Below are 20370 nucleotides of genomic sequence, written 5' to 3'. Positions count from 1 at the left end.
TATTCGGGAGGAGGGACATAGGTCTCTCCGTACAGGTCCAGCTGAGCATAGTCATCAGTGTCAGGGAATAGGGTGCACACACTATAGACCTTATATGGAAAAAAGCCCAAGACAGCACAAACATTTTGGGGCTGTATACAGTATGAGATCTGTGAGCAAGGTCCAGACCTTCCTGAAATACCATTTCATCATCATCTGGCTAAACCAATTTGTGCCTAGACACAATTTTCATGACTAAGATCATACATTTGTTATTTTATTAGGCAGGGGGTTATCCTCTCTTTTGTCCCAGGCCTAAGATCCTATTGTAGAAAGTTTGGCACAAGGCACATGCCAACTGAGCCATTATGGCAGGGGTCCCCAACCCCTGCTCTGCGAGACCAAGTAGCTTTGGGTGTATAGAGCTGCAGCTTCTGGGACCTTAACATCTTTAGTTCTGGATGGGGTTGTACTGCCCCAGACAGACCCTGGGTGTTCTGAACTGTTTGATGAGCAGATGGCAGTTGTGGCTAGAAGAGGTTTTGTGAAACTTTGTGTTGTGTGCCAGTTATGCCCTTTCTAATTTAGCTGATGCTAGAAAAAAAATAGTATCTTTTGTACACTCTTGAAAACTATTTTGAATCTATAACCATCTATTACAACTAAACCACTTTAAATTAAACAATTCTTAAGAATGAAATATTCTTAATTTGGACTTTACTTTTACTGTTTGGACTGTTGTGTGTTTTGAAAAATAGATTATTTAGAATCTAGTGATGTTGCACTTCAGTCTTTAAATAATTAACCTAGTATATACATAACAATATATGATGTTTTCCATGGTGAGCTTAACATCAATAACAACATTTATTAAAAAGGTTAAAATAATTTCTAGTGGTATTATCTGTACATTAAAATTTTGTTTAGTCACAATCTTTCACTTTTCATATTCTGGACAAGCAGTGGTCATATATCCTAGCAAAAGATGTTACATATGTGCATAAGTGTAGTCAGTAGCATATGCCTTTTTAAAAATATCAAACATGCAAAGACAAAAAATAAGTCCAAACTATCTCTATTACATCCAGAAATGCCAACTTTGCAATCAATATTTCTCATCCATAACTATGGCACCCTAAGGATACCTGCTTACATGCAAATGCTTCTCTGGGATAAGTAACGCAGCAGGGATTGCTTTTTCCTTCCAGTAATACCAAACATGGCCTTGAGAATTCCAATGTTTGTTACAAATTTTTCTGGATGTGGTTGGAAAGAGGCTGTTTGGCACCGGAGACCACTGCCAGGAGGAACACAGCTCTGGGTTGGGGTTCAGAGCAGCTCCAGATGGGGGCTCAGCATGGGCCGCGGTGTGGCAACTGCAGGGAGGTGAATCCCCATGGCGGCTGTGGGGAGGAGAATCCCCGCGGCATGTGGCTCTGAGCTGCAGGGGCGGGGGTGCAAAGGACGGGCAGCGACGCCGTAGCAAGACACCGGCATCGCTGCCAGTGACAGCACCTCTGAGTTCTGGCACCTTTTTTTTAGGAAAAAAAAGCACTGAAAATGATCATAAAACAGTTTATGTCATAATACAAAATGTGGTAAAACATTTTCCGTACTGATTGTTGGCTGTGCTGTTCAGCATGAACTTTTGTCAAGGCAGATACTGTTGTGATTCAGGGTCAGCCTGTGGGTTCGGCAGTTGGGTCGGATGACTCAGAGGAGGAGGAGGGGGGTGTTGAAGAGCTTGCTGAGGGGATTGGACAGCTTGATGAGAGCCCCCAGCCAGGCCCCCCTCATCTGGTCACGACGCAGACCCAGCTGTGTGAGCCTGACAGCGTGGATGAAGATGACCCACAGCTGGCCCTGTTCAAGGACGCCCGACGCAGGAGGCAGTCAATCAGGAGTAAACAGAGGAAGGCAATGGGGCACCTCGGAAGGAGGCAGAGAGAGGCCACGCCCTGAACTGTATTTAAGGGGAATGTGTGGGAGGGCTGGTTTGCTGAAGGCAACCGCTTGGATAGTTCCTGTTTCTTAAAGCTCCTGCTTCTTGGTTTGTGTCTTGTTCCGTTTGTTTTTGTAGCAATAAATTTGGCAGGCGTAATTCCAGCCTCTTGCCTTCTTGTAAAAGGGGTTGTCCCTGCTTTTGCTGCAGGGCCGGTAGCAGGCTGGTACAGAACAGATACATCTCTGAATGTATTCCAACTTTTCAAGTGAAAGCGGAACATTACACATTCTGTAATTGTTGAAGGCATTGAGGAATCTGCTAAGAAAATATATCTCGATGGATGACGCAACAGATTATGGGATGTCTAATAAATCTATGAAATTATTGTACTGTGTATTGTTTCCTTCTGTGCTGATTGTGGCTATTGGGAACAAAGATTCTGAGAGGAGAGAGAAACAGTTCTCTATGATCTCCCCCAAGAAATAGGATAACATATTTATTTATTTATGAATGATCTCTGGAGGGCTCGGGATAGGGGATATTCCTCTGTCCTAGTCCTATTAGACCTCTCGGCGGCTTTCGATACCATCGACCATGGTATCCTGCTGCGGCGTCTCAGGGGACTGGGAGTGGGAGGCACGGTTTTTCAGTGGTTCTCCTATCTCCTGGGACGCTCGCAGTCGGTGTTGGCAGGGGAGCAGAGGTCGACCCCTAGGACTCTCGCTTGTGGAGTTCCTCAGGGGTCGGTCCTCTCGCCTCTCCTGTTCAACATCTATATGAAACCGCTGGGTGAGATCATTCGTGGTTTTGGAGTTGGGTATCATCAATATGCTGATGATACCCAACTTTTTATTTCGACCCCAAACCACCCCAGTGATGCCCTCGCTGTGATGTCCCGTTGCCTGGAGGCGGTTCGGGTCTGGATGGGGAGGAACAGACTTCAACTCAACCCTGACAAGACTGAGTGGCTGTACATTCCGGCTTCCCGGGACACCTGGGATGTTCCATCTCTTTCTATGGGGGGTGAGCTTTTACCCCCTGTGGATAGGGCTCGCAACTTGGGAGTCCTCCTAGATTCACGACTCACTTTGGAGGATCATATAGTGGCCGTGACTAGGGGGGCTTTTGCCCAGGTTCGCCTGGTGCGCCAGTTGCGGCCCTATCTAGACCGGGAGGCCTTATGTACGGTCACTCACGCGCTCGTGACCTCTCGCCTAGACTACTGTAATGCTCTCTACATGGGGCTTCCCTTGAAGACTACTCGGAGGCTCCAACTGGTACAGAATGCGGCCGCGAGAGTTGTCTTGGGAGTTTCCCGGTACTCCCATGTTACACCTTTGCTCCGTGAGCTGCATTGGTTACCAGTTGTCTTCCGGGTAAGGTTCAAGGTTTTGGTTATGATCTTTAAGTCCCTACATGGCATGGGTCCGCGATACCTCGAGGACCACCTGCTGCCGGCGTCGACTCCCCTCCGCCCTGTGCGTGCCCACAGAGAGGGCCTCCTCAGGGTGCCTCCGGTCAAGGAATGTCGACTGGTGGCCCCCAGGGGGAGGGCCTTCTCTGTGGGTGCTCCGGCATTATGGAACCAACTGCCGGTTGAGCTCCGGACGGCATCAGACCTCCGATCCTTCCGTCGCGGGTTGAAGACCCATTTATTTGAACTAGCGGGTCTGGCCTGATGGGGGTATATGGGTTTTTATAGGCTTGTTATTTTTTATCATTCTTGTTTTAACTTGGGCATTGATTTAATTGTTTTTTAATTTTTGTATTGTTATTTATACATGCCCTGTGAACCGCCCTGAGTCCCTTTGGGAGAAGGGCGGTATAGAAATCTCAATAAATTAAAATTAAATTAAATTAAATTATTTTAATTCCATTTATATCCCGCCCTTCTCCGAAGACTCAGGGCGGCTTACAAGCTTAGCAGTAGCCTTCATTCTATGTATATGCCTGCTTATATCTCTCCTTTATTTTATTTCTTCTACTGAATTATTTCTGGCTTGTCATTCTGAAACTGGAAAACGGTATATCTCCTCCCACAGGAAACAACTTTAGAATTAAGAATCCTTTCTAGCCTTTGTCTTTGGATCCCATGAGGATAGATAAATGCTGTAACCCTATCAATAGATCATTCCCACCTTTCCTCAAGCTGGGAGGAAATTCTGGATCCAATATTGCACAATTAATTTTCTCTGTATAATAGAGGACTAATCATTCTTTCTAACCAGTGAGTCCTCCTGAATACCTTCCTTCCGAACAACAATAGAATTATGGTATCTGAACAATTGCATTTTTTAAAAAATATAACAGAGTGAGCGCCTGTTACTCGTCCCAGCTTCTGCCAACTTAGCAGTTCGAAATCAAGTAAAAATGCAAGTAGAAAAATAGGGACCACTACGGTGGGAAGGTAACAGCATACTTCTAAATAAGTACAACTGAAATATATGAAATGAAAGCTGATGTTACATTGTTTCATTGCTACATTATAAACTTTTTTCTTTTTCTTTTTAGTCTAATTTTGCTATGGGACGCTTTCCTAGTACTTGGAGGAAGTGTTATATGCTGGATTTTGGCTTGGCACGTCAGTTTACAAACTCATGTGGGGATGTCAGACCAGTAAGGAATTTTAATCAAAGTTTCAAAATAAATAATACCTAATTCAATGTGATAATATGACTAACAGTGTGAATTATTGAATGAATCTATTTTTCAGGATGGTTTTAAAAAAGTTTATAGTACCGTATTTTCCGGCGTATAAGATGACCCGGCGTATAAGACGACCCCCTACTTTTAAGAAGTTTTTCAAGGTTTTTTGTCTTATACGCCGGAAAATACTTACATGCCCTGCCCTCCCTGTCCGTCGCAGAGGAGGCGAAGGCCTGACTGGCCCCGCCGGCCCTCCCGCACTTCTGCTGGCCCCCGAGGCGCAGCGTTTCCCGGGCGGCAGGCAGCGCCGGAGGGCAGCCGCCACCCCGCCACGGCCGGCGCCCCTCCTGCTTTCCCCCCCAGGCCTTGAACTTCTCCCATTCGGCGCAGGGCGGGGCAGCTCCGCCCGCAGCCTCTTTTTCATGTGCCGCTTCCCTCTTATTAGCCATCAAACCTCAAAAATATACTTTTCCCAAAAGGTTTCCACAATTTTGGCCACTTCTGTATATTAGAGATAGTCCTTTACTAGTTGCTTACCAATGCTCAAAGTTACGACCAATTTGAAAAAAGGGACTTACAGCCCCAAATTAAAGTTCTGAAGGTCAGCCCCCCCCTCCACAGTCACATGACTGAACTTTGGGCACTCAGCAACATGGTTGCATTTGCAGTGTCCTGTGATCACCTGATTATGTTTTACAATAACTTTGCTTAAAAACAGCATTTCCAATTTTTGGCATAACCAGGGCCATATTGAACCATTACTTCTCTAAATGATCATGGCATTTCCTTAAAAACCACAGCATTCACTTAACGACCACCATTAGTGCTTTATGAATGCCACAGCTGCTTTACAAATGCCATGTTCACTTAACAAATGCCGCAAAAAAAGGTCATAATCATTACAACATACAACTGTAATGGGCAAACTCCATTATGGTCATATGTCAAGGACTACCTTGCAGCAGAATCATTACAGTGTATTAAAGGAGTGCATTATCGGCAGGAGAAAAATAGATAATCAAAATTGTTTGTAGCATCTTTTTTCTATAAATAGTCGATATTTACTGACTTAATCTGAAATATGGACTTTTTTCCACTCTCTCCCTTCTTACATTGATAGCCCCGAGCCGTTGCCGGTTTTAGAGGTACAGTGCGGTATGCATCAGTCAATGCTCACCGAAATAGAGTGAGTATGACCATTAACATTAGCCTGAATATTTAATAACTGAAAATTATGCTTGGTGTCTACCATAGTTCCACCCTTTTCTATATTTTTAAGGCTGCTGTATAAAAGTTGAAACATAACTGACATGGCCTGAACTTGTCCTACTATTGCCATATTTTATGCTGAAATCCATAGTTTATTAACAGAAGTTTAGATTAATCATTGCTGGTTAAGGTGCATAAATTGAATATATTTTCAGCATTTGGAATCTATCAACTTATAAAGATCTGTGAGATTTTATGTACATGAAGGGTTGTGAAAAGAATTATTATAAAATATTGAAAAAACACATTTTGCCCCAACACAGCTCTGGGTTGCTAATATGTCTAAACTACCAAAAATATTTGTGTTCTTATTTATTAATTTGCTTATTTTTGTTGTGGGGCAAGGATGAAGAATTTGAGCAATATTTTTTTGCCACTGTTTTATTCATGAGATTAATTTCAGGGTCTTTTCCACTCCTTTTTGTCAACCCTGTTTTATGTATGTATTTTTAAAAATTTCTTTGATGCATTGTGTATATATAAATACATAAATTAAAAATAAAAATAAATGTAAAAATGTAAAAATAGAGATTGATCAGGATACTCTGGACTCAGCATCACTATGAAAAATATACTGGAAATCCAGTAGAAGCATTCCATCACTCTCAGTCCTAATTTTTCAGTGCCTGTTGCAGCCATTTCCTCATGAAGAGTCTGAAATCTGATGATGTTCTACCTACTGAAGCTGAGAGGAACATTCACAGATGAACAACATGGAACAAATGTATAGGGGATTCGTTAGGACAGCACTATCTGCTTTGCTATCTGGTTTGTTTCAACCACCATACTATTAGGGAATATTGGCAGCTGTTCTTCTTGATAATAACATTACCCTGCATACCCTGAAACATGTGGTTTTCCTCATATTTTCAATGGAAGATTGAAATTGGATTCCTATGAAACTCAAGGCATGTCCTCTGGAACCTGATAGATAATTTTAGTAAATTATCTTGAAATCTACAAGATCTCTTCTATTACCTCCATTGTACCAGTGTCTTGGTACTGTCTGGATCTGAACAGATAGGATTAACATTTCAATCTGTCAGTGAGTGATTCTGGCCTATCCTCACTTCAGTTAGATCAGACTTTTCTTTCATCTCGTGATCCATCACTTTGTAGTGATAGAAGTTAACACAGATTATATGAAATAAGTTGCTATGCTGAGTTGTTGCTCTAGGCCTGTAAATTCAACAAAACCCAACTAATGCATGAAGATGGACACAACCATTATACCTACCTCATTTTTAAGTCATATGTGTATTCACTTAACTGTTTTGGCTTCCACTCCTCAGATGGCTGTTCATGTATGCTTGGTGCTTCCAGAATTCTGCATCAATCTCTTAGGAAACTGGAGAAAGGTGGGAATCATACTCACAAGCTTAGTGCAGCATCAAACAAATCTTGAAGATAGTTACAACGTCTGTACTAGTATGCCCAAATCTGAATGATGGATGGCTGTTCAAAGAACTACTAAAATAACTAGCTTGTTTTTCTTTCAGGCCTGATGAATCCCTCTTTGCATAGCTTGTGTACCATTATTGCAGTGGCATTAAAATTTCCTTTACTGTATGTGTATCATTACTCACATATTTAAATAAGCAATATTCTTAGCGATACAGTTGGTATTCTAACACTGGATTATATTGGATAGGTGTGCAAAATAAAGAAGATCAACATGCAATCTTCTTTATTTCTATAGGAGATGGGACGTCATGATGATCTTTGGTCTTTGTTTTACATGTTGGTGGAGTTCGTTGTTGGACAACTGCCCTGGAGGAAAATTAAAGACAAGGTTTGTTCAGAAATGTAGCAGTTGACATATCTTGAGGTTTAACTGTGAGACTTAATTTAAGATACCTGATAAGGTATTTGATATTTAATAGCACACATCATAGGTTATTTTCATTGGAACTTCATGTAGTGGATAAATTCATCCTTCTGACTACACCTAAGATCCTATCCCCATTAAAAAAACCCTTAATGTTGACAGCAATATGGGTGATAGTGGTGGAATTACCAGATTTTATCTAGGAAGATAAGGATTAAATACTGATTGTTGACAATTGTATTAGGGCTAGGAAAAGTTGGCTTGAAAATCCTATGTTGCCCAATTCTGTATTCAAACATAAACAGTGATACGTAGTAATGTTATTTTGTACAACATCTTTTAAAAATTACAGTATAAAGGGTAAAGGGCTCTACATATGTTAAATAATCAAATCTAACTGCAAGGTAGGTTTAATTTCAGTTCATTTAGTTCATTATATTTCAGTTTTTGCAGTGTTGGAGAATTGCAAACTAGATCTGAACCTGTAAATTTGGAAGTATTCAATTTTTTTCTTTACCTGATTTACAGGTAGTCCTCAAGTTGCAAGTGTAATGGAGCCTGCTGATTATGATCAAAAGTTGGGATGAACATTAAATGAACCATCTCACTTAACAACGCCCCCATCCCTGCTGTGCCCAGTGCAATTGTTAAACAAGCACATCAGTCATTAAATGAAGCATGGAATACCTGTGGGGGGGAGATCTCGGGAGGCCTAGTACAGGCACAAACCCACCCCCTGAAAAATCCTGTGCTTCACTTCCCACCTCTTGGGGTCCCACAGTTACTTGAGCGTCCTCCCTTCCCCATCACTTACCTTTTGAAGATCTCCAGAGCTCAAGAGGTCAGGGTAAGAAAGGAGAACAGGCTGTTCTGTTGCTGGGCCAAATGGCACAATCTCACAAGTGGCCATCTTTTTCTGAGCATAGCCACAAGCTACTTCAATCCATAAAGCAGATCGATCTACTGGCTTGGAAAATGACAGCTGCTTATGGGATCTAAGCAACAGAGACCAAAGCTAAGCTCTCTGTAAGTGATGAGGTCTGTTTTGCTCTGCCGGCATTAGCAAGCTCTTAAGGATCCAAGCCTTAATTCACTGACAAAGATAGCTGGCTCCCCTCTCTGCTCTGTGCAATGCTAGAAAGCACATCGTGGGGAAGGAAAATGGCGAATTAAGTCTTGGACCCCAAAGAGCTTATTAATGCCAGCGAAGCAAAATGGACCTCTCCGCTTGCAGAGAGATTAGCTTTTCTTTGCAAAGCAAATGTCTCTATTGCTTGGATCCAGCAAGCAGCTGTCATTTCCCAAGCCGGCACTTCCAGCTATACTGCACAGCCACAAACTGCTTTGTTGCTGGGTGGCACTGGTCACTGGGTCGAAGATGTTTGTGACTGTGCTCAGAAAAAGATGGTCACTTGTGGGAGTGTGCCATGTAGCCCAGAAATGGAGCAGTTTGTCCTCCTTCTGTATCCTGACCTCCCGAACTCTGGAGAACATCGGAAGGCAAGTAAGTGATTGGTGACTGAGGTGGGGAGGAGCATGTGGAAACTGAAGGGGTAGCAAAACAAGCCCAGTGCCTGTGGGGCCCTGGCAGGGCAGATTTAGGGGGGAAATGGGGGTCGCTGCAGCATCTCTGGGGTCAGTTGTAAAGGTGAATGACCACGGAGATGCTGTAGCTGTCTTAATTTTGAAACTGGGTTGTACGTACCTTTTGATGAATCTCTTGTAACTTCAAACAAGTTGTAAGTTGAGGATTACCTATATATGCTTGGAAGGCCATATCAAAATAGAATATTGTGTACTGTAATAGTAGCAGTATTTGCTATTTATATCTAAACATAATCCAAGGGAAGCAATACATACAAAATGATTGTTATGACCTTTGATTAAATTATCCTGAGACAGGAAACATAAAAACTGTAGCATATACCATAAAACAGATTTAAGGAGCACACACACATATACCCTATTTTAATCAACATCACAATCTGGGGGATAAAAACGGAAAAAAATGGAGTATAAGTTAGGTATGACAGAGTCCTGCCCTCTTTGTGTTACTTTCCCTCTTCCCAAATGTTAAGTGCAATCATCAAAAGTTTGAACATTCCAGACTTTAGTATAGAAATAAAAAAGACAAAACCTATTACCACACATATAAGTTCCAAGTAATATAATCTTAATTCTAATGTATATAAAATTGTAAGTAACTAATTATTTTTTGTCCAGATAGAAAGTATGGTAACTATTTAACTTGTCTGCTTCTAGGAGCAAGTAGGCTCTATAAAAGAGAGGTATGATCACCGGCTGATGCTGAAACATCTCCCTCAAGAATTTAACATCTTTTTAGATCACATTTCTTCTTTAGACTATTTTACTAAACCTGACTACCAGGTATTTATTTCTGCAAATGACTTGCAAATGTTCTTTCATTATTATTTTAGTTATACTGATGATGTAAGCCTTCATTACTTACGTTGAGGATTTTATATGTTCCAATCAGCATTTCAGAACCATATTAAATTCATGGTATATTAAATGTGTTTGCCATTCCTGGTTGATTATATTTGAATATTGGCTTTCAATTTTTATATTTCTATTTATTTTTTTAACTTTTTGTAACTGCTTTGAAAGGTTTTCCATTTAACTCAGAGTATAAATCTATAATCAATAATCCAGCCGCAAAGTATATTATCATAATTAAATTTGATTTATAACTAACTGAGTGAGTAGTACTATTTAACTGGCAACTATTTAACTTGTCTGCTTCTAGGAGCATGTAGGTTCTATAAAAGAGAGGTATGAGAGGTACTGAGTTGTTGTGTTACATGCCATTACAATAGCAACACCATGGTGAACTTGGCTGCCTGTTGAAGCAGGTATAAGATAGCACTGAGGATGAGAAAGGGTGAAAATAGGTAGCAGCACAAAAGATTTTGGGTTTTTTTCTCTTGAAAGAAAAACTATTTTAACTCCCTGGTATATTCCTGATACTTAATAGGATATTTATATCTCCTATACTTCTTTTATTACCTGGACATGCAATAGGTAGAATTCTTTTAAGCAATATCAAGAAATTTATAGGCTGTGTTGTTTAGGAGATGAATAATCATAGTATTTAATTTTACCTAATAATAAATGTATTATGAAGATCTTGTATATCAGAACAGAGTTTTCAAAAAGTTGTTTGAAGAAATAATTGACATGAAATATAATTATTTTCTTTGTTTTTATAGCTTCTCACGTCCGTTTTTGATAACAGTATGAAGAATTTTGGGGTGACAGAGGGTGATCTGTTTGATTGGGAAAAAAGTGGGGCTGATGGTTCTCTTACCACCACCACCACTTCAGCTACTCCTCAGCTACATACTCGACTGACCCCAGCTGCTATAGGGTATTTTGAATCTTTTTTTTTTGGACGTTAGGTGAATTAGCATTTCAAGTTATAAGTGCTTCTTCATGGAGAATAGAATAGAATAGAATAGAATAGAATAGAATAGAATAGAATAGAATAGAATAGAATAGAATAGAATAGAATAGAATAGAATAGAATAGAATAGATCGTAAGAGACCTTGGAGGTCTTCTAGTCCAGCCCCCTGCTCGAGCAGGAGAACCTATAGCATTTCAGACAAGTGACTGTCTAGTCTCTTAAAAACCTCCGGTGATGGAGTGTCCATGATTTCTGGAGGCAAGCTGTTCCACTGGTTAATTGTCCTCACTGTTAGGAAGTTTCTCCTTAATTCCAGGTTGCTTCTGTCTTTGATCAGTTTCCAACCATTGTTTCTTGTCCTGCCTCTGATTTTTTGGAGAATAATTTGACCCCCTCTTCTTTGTGGCAGCCCCTCAAATACTGGAATACTGCTATCATGTCACCCCTGTTTCTTCTTTTCTTTAGACTAGCCAAACCCAAGTCCTGTAGCCGTTCTTCATATGTTTTAGTCTCCAGGCCTTTGGTCATTTTAGTTGCTCTTCTCTGAACTTTTTCTAAGGTCTCAACATCTTTTTTGTAGTATGGTGACCAAAATTGGTATGGAAACAGATAACTCCTTCATAATAAGATGCTGACAAATCTTAAATGCCTAATATAAGATATATCAATCTCAGATTAAGATCAAGAATCTGAGATTAAGTTCATGCATCTCAGGTTACTTGATGGATGAAGATTCAGTGTTCTGTGTCAGATATTTAGAATGGTGTCTTGCATTTATAATAACTTGCATTTGGTCACTTTGACCAATAAGATAATAGATAACTATCTATGTCTTTTGGATGAGAAGGGTCATCTTTAAATTGCTGTCCTCCAGAGGTGTCAGGAAATATTCATTCATAATATAGCCAGGTTGAAAACAGTTCAGGTGGCATGATGTAATTGGGAAGAAATTTAAAACAGTCGATCATTATTGTGCAACTCATTCTAATGGTTTTTGCTTGGTGGGGGAAACCAGAGGCAAAAGTGATGGAATAGTATCTTCTTTTCTGGTCCTTATCCTGATGGGGTAGCATGCTGACTTCATTAGCAAATGGAAACCTGAAAGCTGGGGAAGATTGTTTTAGCATTACTAGTCTAAGGCAGAGAGGAAGTAAGTGTCAGTTTAGAAAAGAAATTGGGACATCTTTAGTATTAATTTTCACTTTTTCATATATAGAATTGCCAATGCTACACCAATACCAGGAGATTTATTACGAGAGAATACAGATGAAGTATTTCCTGATGAACAACTCAGTGATGGTGAGAATGGTATCCCTATTGGAATCTCACCAGAAAAGTTACCAGAGTCTCCTGGACATCGTCTTCAGGAAAAGGATGTGTGGGAAGAAATGGATGCTAACAGGAATAAGATTAAATTGGGCATCCATAAAGTAAGTATTTGCAGTTGAGTAAATGATAGCATTTTCTTTTTCTCTTGTTAACATGTAAATATGTATTTTGTTTCCAACAGTGACTAATCAGATATCCATGAAAAATGAATAAATGGAGTATGATGAAGAAAACCACTTAATTTGTCCCTGATGTGTGGTTTATATATGCATAAAGTTTTTGTTTCTATTTGTTAATTGTGCTGCTGAAAAATTTTCAATGAATTTCTTAAGAGAATGATGAAATGGCTTTGTCTTCGTGTGGTGCTAAGTAGTCTCAGTCCTTTCTCCACATTGTTTATAGTGCTTATCAGAATATTTGGTTAAGAATTTTAATATCAGTGCATATCACACTAGAAGTACAGGTAGTGCTCGACTGGTAAGCAACACTCAAACAGATGCAACATGAGGTGAGAGTTGAAATACACACACATACATATCCGCAGACACATTTGTTTCCCAGAATTAAAAATAGGTGTCTCCTATGTTTTTTTCTTCTGTCCAGTCATGTCCAATTCTCAAAGACTGCTTGGAAATGGCCCTGTAGTTTTCCTGGCAAGATTTTTGAGGAGTGATTAGCCATTGTCTCTTTCCTAGGGCTGAGAGAGTGACTGGCCCAAGGTCACCCAGCTCATTTAAGAATGAGAGAAAATGGGAATTACAATGACAATAAAATATAGTAGGTTAGAGCAACAAAAACTAGAATGTCTGAAGAACAACAGGCACAGGAAGAAAATTTAGGAGTCTGAAGTTAGGGAGGCTACATGAGTTCATGAAAATTGGGTGAATAGATCTATTGCAGATCTAGGTAGTGAACTAGTAGTCAAACTTGATATAAAATAGCTGCTTATGTTAAATAATATTTCTAAAATCTTTAGTTTTTCAGTAATAGAAACTGATTTTCAAATAGAGGGAGTATGTAAACTGTTTTTAAAATCACATTTAGAAAATGCTTTACATAAGAATTATCTTATATCCAAATATTTTGATAAGATTGGGGTGTTATCTTTATGTTAATTTATTTTTTTATATTGTGACATTCCTTTATAGGTTACTACAGAAGAAGAAAACAGTCATGGGCCAATTAATGGAATGTTTAATGCACCAAGCCTTGGTTCTCCAATTAGAGTCCGCTCAGAGACCACACAGCCAGATCGGGATGTTCCTCTGGTACGAAAGTTACGATCAATCCATAGTTTTGAACTGGAGAAGCGCCTGACTTTGGAGTCAAAGCCAGATGCAGACAAATTTCTGGAAATCTGGTAAGTAATGGTTTATTTTATTCAGATGTTACTTTGCAGTGGCTTGGTTTGGTTTTGTCTATAGGTGTGTACGTATATAATTCTTCACTGTTGTTTAATTAGAATATCTGCAGTAACTAATTAGAAAATCATATGCATATATAGATTTACATACAGCTAACCTTCATAGCAGTTTCATTCTAGCCAAATGGTGGATAATGAAACTATAGATGATAATATATGAAAAAAAGTATTTTGTTTATATAAAAGCCAGCCTGCCTTTTTGCAATGGGTCACCAAACGCCCAGATACAGAAGATATATAAACGGCCCCACAAAAAAAGGTGCCAGGCTTTGAACTACCATGTTAGCAATGGACAAATCTTAATAAGATTCGCACCTCACACTGTATCTGCCAGGACTCTCTGTATCAATGGGGCACAGCACCCTACTCTCATTGCAACTGCAGGGTCCCACATCAAACCGTAGATCACATTGTGACCGGCTGTAAGCTGAGGGCATATACTAGTATGTCTGTTTAGATGATGTCCTATGGATTCTGCTTTATATTCCTCAAATAATAAATACAAATACATTGATACATCTTTTTTTTCTTTTATCAGCATGGAGAAAAAGAAAAGAGAGCTTAATGGTGGCAGTGGCAAAGAACCTGTAATTCCAGCTTCTCAGAAAGCACGTGCTCCCACAGCTTCTTCCGGTCAGGAACATGTCTGGCATTATGATGAAGAGTATCTGCCTAAAGCTTCCAAGCTGGTTTCAAGTCCTTCTCCAGAACAGGGTGATGGTGGTGTTAGCAATGGATACGTTGCTGTCAATTTGAATTCCTGCCATCAGGAGGTAGACTCCAAGGAATGGGTGATTGTTGATAAAGAGCAGGACCTTCAGGATTTCAGAACTAATGGTGCTACGGGGCATAAAACAACTGGAAGTCCTTCTGATGAAGAACCTGAGGTACTCCAGGATTTTGAAGAGTCCCCCCAAGAGGATAAACTTGGAATTCAAACCAAGCATACACCTGATGGAGCAGCACTTGATTTAGGCGCTGAGTGTCGTGGAATTGCAGCTTCTGAACAATTTACAGATCAACTAGAACTCCCAGTTGGAATTGCTGGTCATGCTTTTGCTGTCACGCCTACAAGCCTAATGGAGGCACAAGCAGAAGGGGCTCTTACTCCAGTAAGTAAACTAACAGCCAGAGTCTGACTGTGAAAACATGGCCTATAGATTACAATCGAACCACTGTTTAGAGATGATAATCTGCTTTAGTTCTTTGAAAAGAGGGTGAAAGTGTTTGTAACATTTTTAGAAATATTTTTCAAACACTGCACTAAAAATGTGTTTTTGCAATTCCCAGAGCTCTTGCAACTGATTTAGTTATTGTAAACATTGTTAAATATCTTCAACAAAAAATATGAAACCAGAAAAGCATAATAACTATGATATTTGAACAATTATTTTCACAGAATATTTTCACAGAATGTTTTTTAAAATATGAATTATGCTTTTAGCTCAAAAGTAGACAATGATTATTTCAGAAATAGAGAAAACCGATGGACTGCACATATGAGCTTACTTAATTTTAAGTCTTTATTTTCAGATGCTAGTAACTGCTATTAAATATATTTTTTACTTTAATATATTCTTGAAAAGTTAACTCTTACATGTAAAAATATAAATTGGCTTCGCCTGATAACTGAAATTGTTTTATGCACGTGCCAAAAAACAGTCACTATAAATAACTTCCATCTTCTGGGCCATATTATTTGAGCATCTTGACATTTTGTTTCACATTTCAGATTTTCCAAAAGAATGGTTCTGTCTTCTTTTTTTTGGCCAATATCATGGCTATTGCTGTTTTTTTATTTTGTATGCAGTCTTTCTTTTACTCAAAATTCTTTTATTATTTTTGTTAAATACAACAGAAGTTTAAATAGAATATACAGTTACAGTACATCTATGGTGTATATGTATATCTATGGAGAGTCTCAATCATCCAAGTCATGATTGTCCCACAGGTGCTTTTCTAAAAGGTAACTGGACTTTCTTGTTTGTTTGTTTTTTAAATTGTTTCACTTATAATTCATGAAGCTCCTTCAGTTCCAGTTGACTGGTGGGGAATGGAAGGATTAATGATAAACATTTTCAAAGAAAAAAACAAGGAAGTCCAGGTGCCTTTTGGGAAAGCACCTTTGGGAGTACATAGTATACTTTTTTCATTAAAAAAAAAGGATGGTAATGACTCAAAATGGTGTTACTGCACCTAAGAGTTGTTATAAACGTAGTTTGATCTGGGTCCAAACACTAGGGATAGAAATCACATTTGCTTCTTATCCTCTTGCACATACGTTTCCTCCATAACACTCTTAATACTTATTATTTATTACTAAATTGATAGCTGCCTCTTATCCTTAGCACAATAAATTGATTTGACCATAAAGCAAAATCATAATTTAGTGCTGCAAAAAACAATACTGTTTAAATATCCTCCTCCTGCAAACAAGAATTAATGTTCAAAATGCTTTATTTTCCTTTTGATGAAGAACAGCTCTTTATGACATCTGAATTCAAACTGAGATTAGCTGAAACCTGGATGGGGAAGCAGGAGATAGTTCCTCTCTCAGGAATATGCTGGTATAGATTTTAGGTCTGGCATTATCCATGCCCCGCGCAGCAGGGGGGAGGGGGCAGATTTTATCCTCTGTGAGATTCTGTTGGCATTAAGAGGCGCTACTTTATAGATAACCAGATGTGAGATCTCATGCAATTGGGCCCAACGGGCTACTTGGCATTGACACTTTTATACTGCTTCCCGTACTGAACAGTGACATCTCTGCCAGGGGTACTATCCTTATTGTTGAGATGGCAAGAGTTCCCTCGGTTAGTACTGTTGGAGGACTTTACCTTCCTTTCACTTGGTGAGAGGTCTGGAGTAGCCTAGGACTACACGGCTACCAATGACTTCCATGGTCTTGATTCAATATATCGAGAACCTAGCTGAGATAATTTTGTGTCTCTAAGTCCTAAGGAAATGTGTAGAGCCCTCTGTACTGTCAGTTCTATACTTTCTGGTTAGATCTCTTAAGTCAAGCATGTCAAACTCGCGACATCACGTGACATCACGCGATGTATTGGGACTTTTTCCCCATTGCCGGCAATGGGGTGGGCACGGTTTCGGCATGACGCCCGCGGGCTGGCAGTTTGACATGCCTGTCTTAAGTGGTTAGATATCTTAATTATGGTTAGTTAAGGTTGCCCATGAAATAGCAGGAGGTGGGATTCAAGCAGTTAACAGTTCTTTGAATTAAGGGGTAGTTTTCTCACTCTGAAAGGTGTTGTGGTGTACTCCATCCTTAAGAAGTTTTTGCTCAAGTCAACTGCTAAATAAATTTAGGCTTCTCCAACCTACCTTTTAGGAAAGGTTATATAGAAACAAATGGTCTTAAAAGTACAGAGAATCCTGAAAAAGCAAATTATTTGAACCCCTGCCAAACAGGTTTCAGCCCTGGTACAGCACAGAAACTGCATTCTGTGATGCTTTACCATAATTGCACTTATAACGTTAGTGTTTTAAAAATACATATTAATGTAGCCAAATTGAGTAAATTATGTACTAAGAACAGGTTGAATGGAGATGAACATGTCAAATAATTTATCATACAGCTTTATATCAAAGATATTTTATATGTTCCACTTGATACAGCTTCTAAAATACAATATATATTTGCTTTTCTTGCATAAGATTAAAAAATAAGGAGTACGTTTATTCGTACTACACCGTTATTCCTCTGCTGTTTTAGAAAGCCTTCCTCAAAGCAACCAGCAACTATGGCATGAAAAAAATCTATACACTAAAAAGTATAACTTGAAAGCCACAGTATAAACGTTAAAATCATTTCATATTTAAACACTTCTTGGTAGACTGAAGTTCAGAAAGAGAAAGACAACAATGAATTTTGCCTAGGAATGAATATGGAGATTTTACTACTGATGTATACTTTTAACTCTAATAATATCTACAGTGAGGAAAATCAAATTTACTTACAAACTAAACATTTATTTAGCCCCCTGCCCCCATTATCATAAAGATAAAAGGAGGAAAAAAGAAACACATTCAGATGTGCACGACTTTGCTACTATTACTATTCTAATAAAAGTAGATTGTCTACATAGCACCTGTTTTTCAGTATGTTCTACTTTATAAGTCTGATATTAACCTTACAAGGCAGAATGTGCTTCCTCTGTCTTCATATGAATTAGGGGGAGGGCTGTCTGAGGCCCTTTTGCAAACCACTTTCTTGTCCTGCGCTCAAACCTCATTCATTGATCATTGCCTTGGTAACAGATGCTCTCTCTGTCCTTCAAGGCCATCCTCTTGACTCACAACATTTGGATTTCCTGACTGTGATTCATTGTTCTATATATACCTACTAAATTTTTTATCAACATAGTTTAGCAAACTACAAAATGTCTGGATTTTATAAATACAGCTTAATTGTGTTGTAGGAGACTATATCCAAGGATAAAGAGCCGGGGATATCATACTAATCCATCTTCAGTGGCTACATTGAATCACATTAGTGTGAGCCACTTTTGGAGAGCCCACTAGTGATTACTGCCTCAAGATACGCTTCACCTCTTCATGTTTGGCATGATTTTCTGCGCTAGGCATCTTCTATCTTGAAATAGGCTTTGAAACCAACATTTCTAATTCTTATGGCTAACCTAGATGTAACAGTAGAGTGGACTGTAGTTCCTGTATGTGGTTCGGGAGAATCTGCCTTCTTCATTTGTGAATCTGCCTTCTTCATTTGTTCAACTTCTTCCTTCTAGGGCAGACATGTCAAACTCGTGACATCACGCAATGTATCAGGAGAGTTTTGCCATTGCTGGCAATGGGGTGGGTGCAGCTTCCGGATGACGTGTCCGGCCTGCGGGCCGGCGGTTTGACACCCCTGTTCTAGGGACACCTATGTCATCTATGGATAAAATAGCGATCACACAACTTTCTTCAATTCAGAAGATATTGATATGCACATAATATATATAATCTGGATTGTCCTACCCCCTAGTGTGAATTTAAACAACCAAAATAGTCATATACATAGGATCCAGTATTCTCATTTGTGGAGGATTTTACTGCTATGCTAATTCAATTTTCTATACATCTCATCCTGTTCCAAATAGCCAAAAATTCTTGGATGAAGCCTTCCTCAGTGCTTATAAACATCCATTAGGAGTCTTTATCAAATTTAAGAAGATGGTAGTTCTGTTCTATTCTAGCTTCCATATCCAAATCCTGATAGCTTTGTTAAGCTTGGCTTAGCTTCCCTTGTCTGATTTCTCAGAGGCATAATGCATTGCCAGTTTGACCAGATCTCCCTTCTCCCCCAAACTATGATGTCTCCCTTGGACACTCCCCAGATTCTTCCTCAGAGATAAGCTCAAGGGAGGATGAGCCCATTCCTGGCACATCAGGAACTCAGTTAATTAATGACTCTGAACAGCCGGCAGAAAGAGAATCAGAGGGGGCTTCAGCTGGGGAAAGCCTGCAGGGGCAGTCAGCCAGTGAAGAGGAGGAGGAACTGCCTTGTGCACCTGATCTGAGATCATGCAGGGCAGAGAAAAGGCAGGAGCAGTGGAGGCCAGCCAGACTACTCAGGAGGAGAGGGGCCCACCCGTCTTGATGGGCTGCATCGGGAAACTGGCTAATTATAACAGCAGGCAGAGGGAGGCGTTGCTGGGAATGACGTGTTGGTTTGCTGGCTGTTTGTTTGTCATGTTTCCTGCTTCACCATGTTTGGAATTGTGCCTTGGAGACACTGAACTTTTCTTGCTAAGCAAGCTTTCGTGTGTATATTTAATTTTTGCCCGGTGGATTTAAGTTTGTTGGGTGGAGCCATTTGTCTAAGCAACTTTCACTTGTTTGTGGACTATTGACCAATTCTTTTCTGAACTAATCTTGGCTTGCTTGTGGCTGGACTTATTGGGACAGTTCTGAGTATTGGTAAAGGGAACTACTGGGGAACATTAATAAACTCACTAAATCACAGTTACATGCGTGTGAGTGAGTGGGGCAGCACACGATCTCATTATGTGAAGATTACATCTCCAATCCTTAGTTGCAGTAGATCAGGTCTTTGCTGGATTGGAAGCCTTACATTCAGAAAGCTTATGTGAAGATGTGGGACAGATTCCTCAGTTTCCTAACCTCCAATGATATCATTTCAGGTTTCATGCTGTGTTTTGGAATTTTTATTGTGGCTTAAAATGAAGAAAGTTTGTTTTTGTCTATGAAAGTTTATCTTGTTACAATCTTCATAATCTAAAAGAATTTCTGTTTTTTCCTCATCTGGCTGTGAAGCGGTTTTATAAAAGTTTGTATAAAAACAAACTTATAAAAGTTTGTTTTCTGTCTGTCTGAGAATCAAAGCCCTTTTAAGACCTTAGCTGCCTGACCTCGTCATTTACTCTCTCAGAAGACAGCCTTAGTCATTGTGATCACATCAGTCTGACATTCAGTCTGACATTCCAGTGAGCTCCATGCTTTTGTATTCAGGTGAATCTTACCTAATTTTCTATAAGGAGAAAGT

The 20370-nt window shown here is 39.5% G+C and overlaps 1 protein-coding gene across 1 annotated transcript in view; it reads left to right on the top strand.

Annotated features, from left to right (window-relative positions):
* The window catches only part of TTBK2 (tau tubulin kinase 2), a gene marked incomplete at its 3' end in the record, with an annotated part of 72228 nt that overhangs the window by 36785 nt on the left and 15073 nt on the right, over positions 1-20370 (top strand). The window contains exons 6-13 of the mRNA XM_081314989.1: positions 4436-4540; positions 5691-5756; positions 7539-7631; positions 9930-10055; positions 10898-11055; positions 12309-12522; positions 13570-13781; positions 14383-14956. Coding sequence (XP_081171115.1) covers positions 4436-4540; positions 5691-5756; positions 7539-7631; positions 9930-10055; positions 10898-11055; positions 12309-12522; positions 13570-13781; positions 14383-14956 — 1548 coding nt within the window. The remainder of the gene's footprint in view (positions 1-4435; positions 4541-5690; positions 5757-7538; positions 7632-9929; positions 10056-10897; positions 11056-12308; positions 12523-13569; positions 13782-14382; positions 14957-20370) is intronic.

The sequence above is a fragment of the Vipera berus genome (assembly GCF_964194415.1).
Source record: "Vipera berus genome assembly, chromosome: 1".
In the NCBI taxonomy this organism is placed as follows: Eukaryota; Metazoa; Chordata; class Lepidosauria; order Squamata; family Viperidae; genus Vipera; species Vipera berus.
Note: the sequence above shows the minus strand (reverse complement) of the source record. Positions and strands in the feature narration are given on the sequence as shown.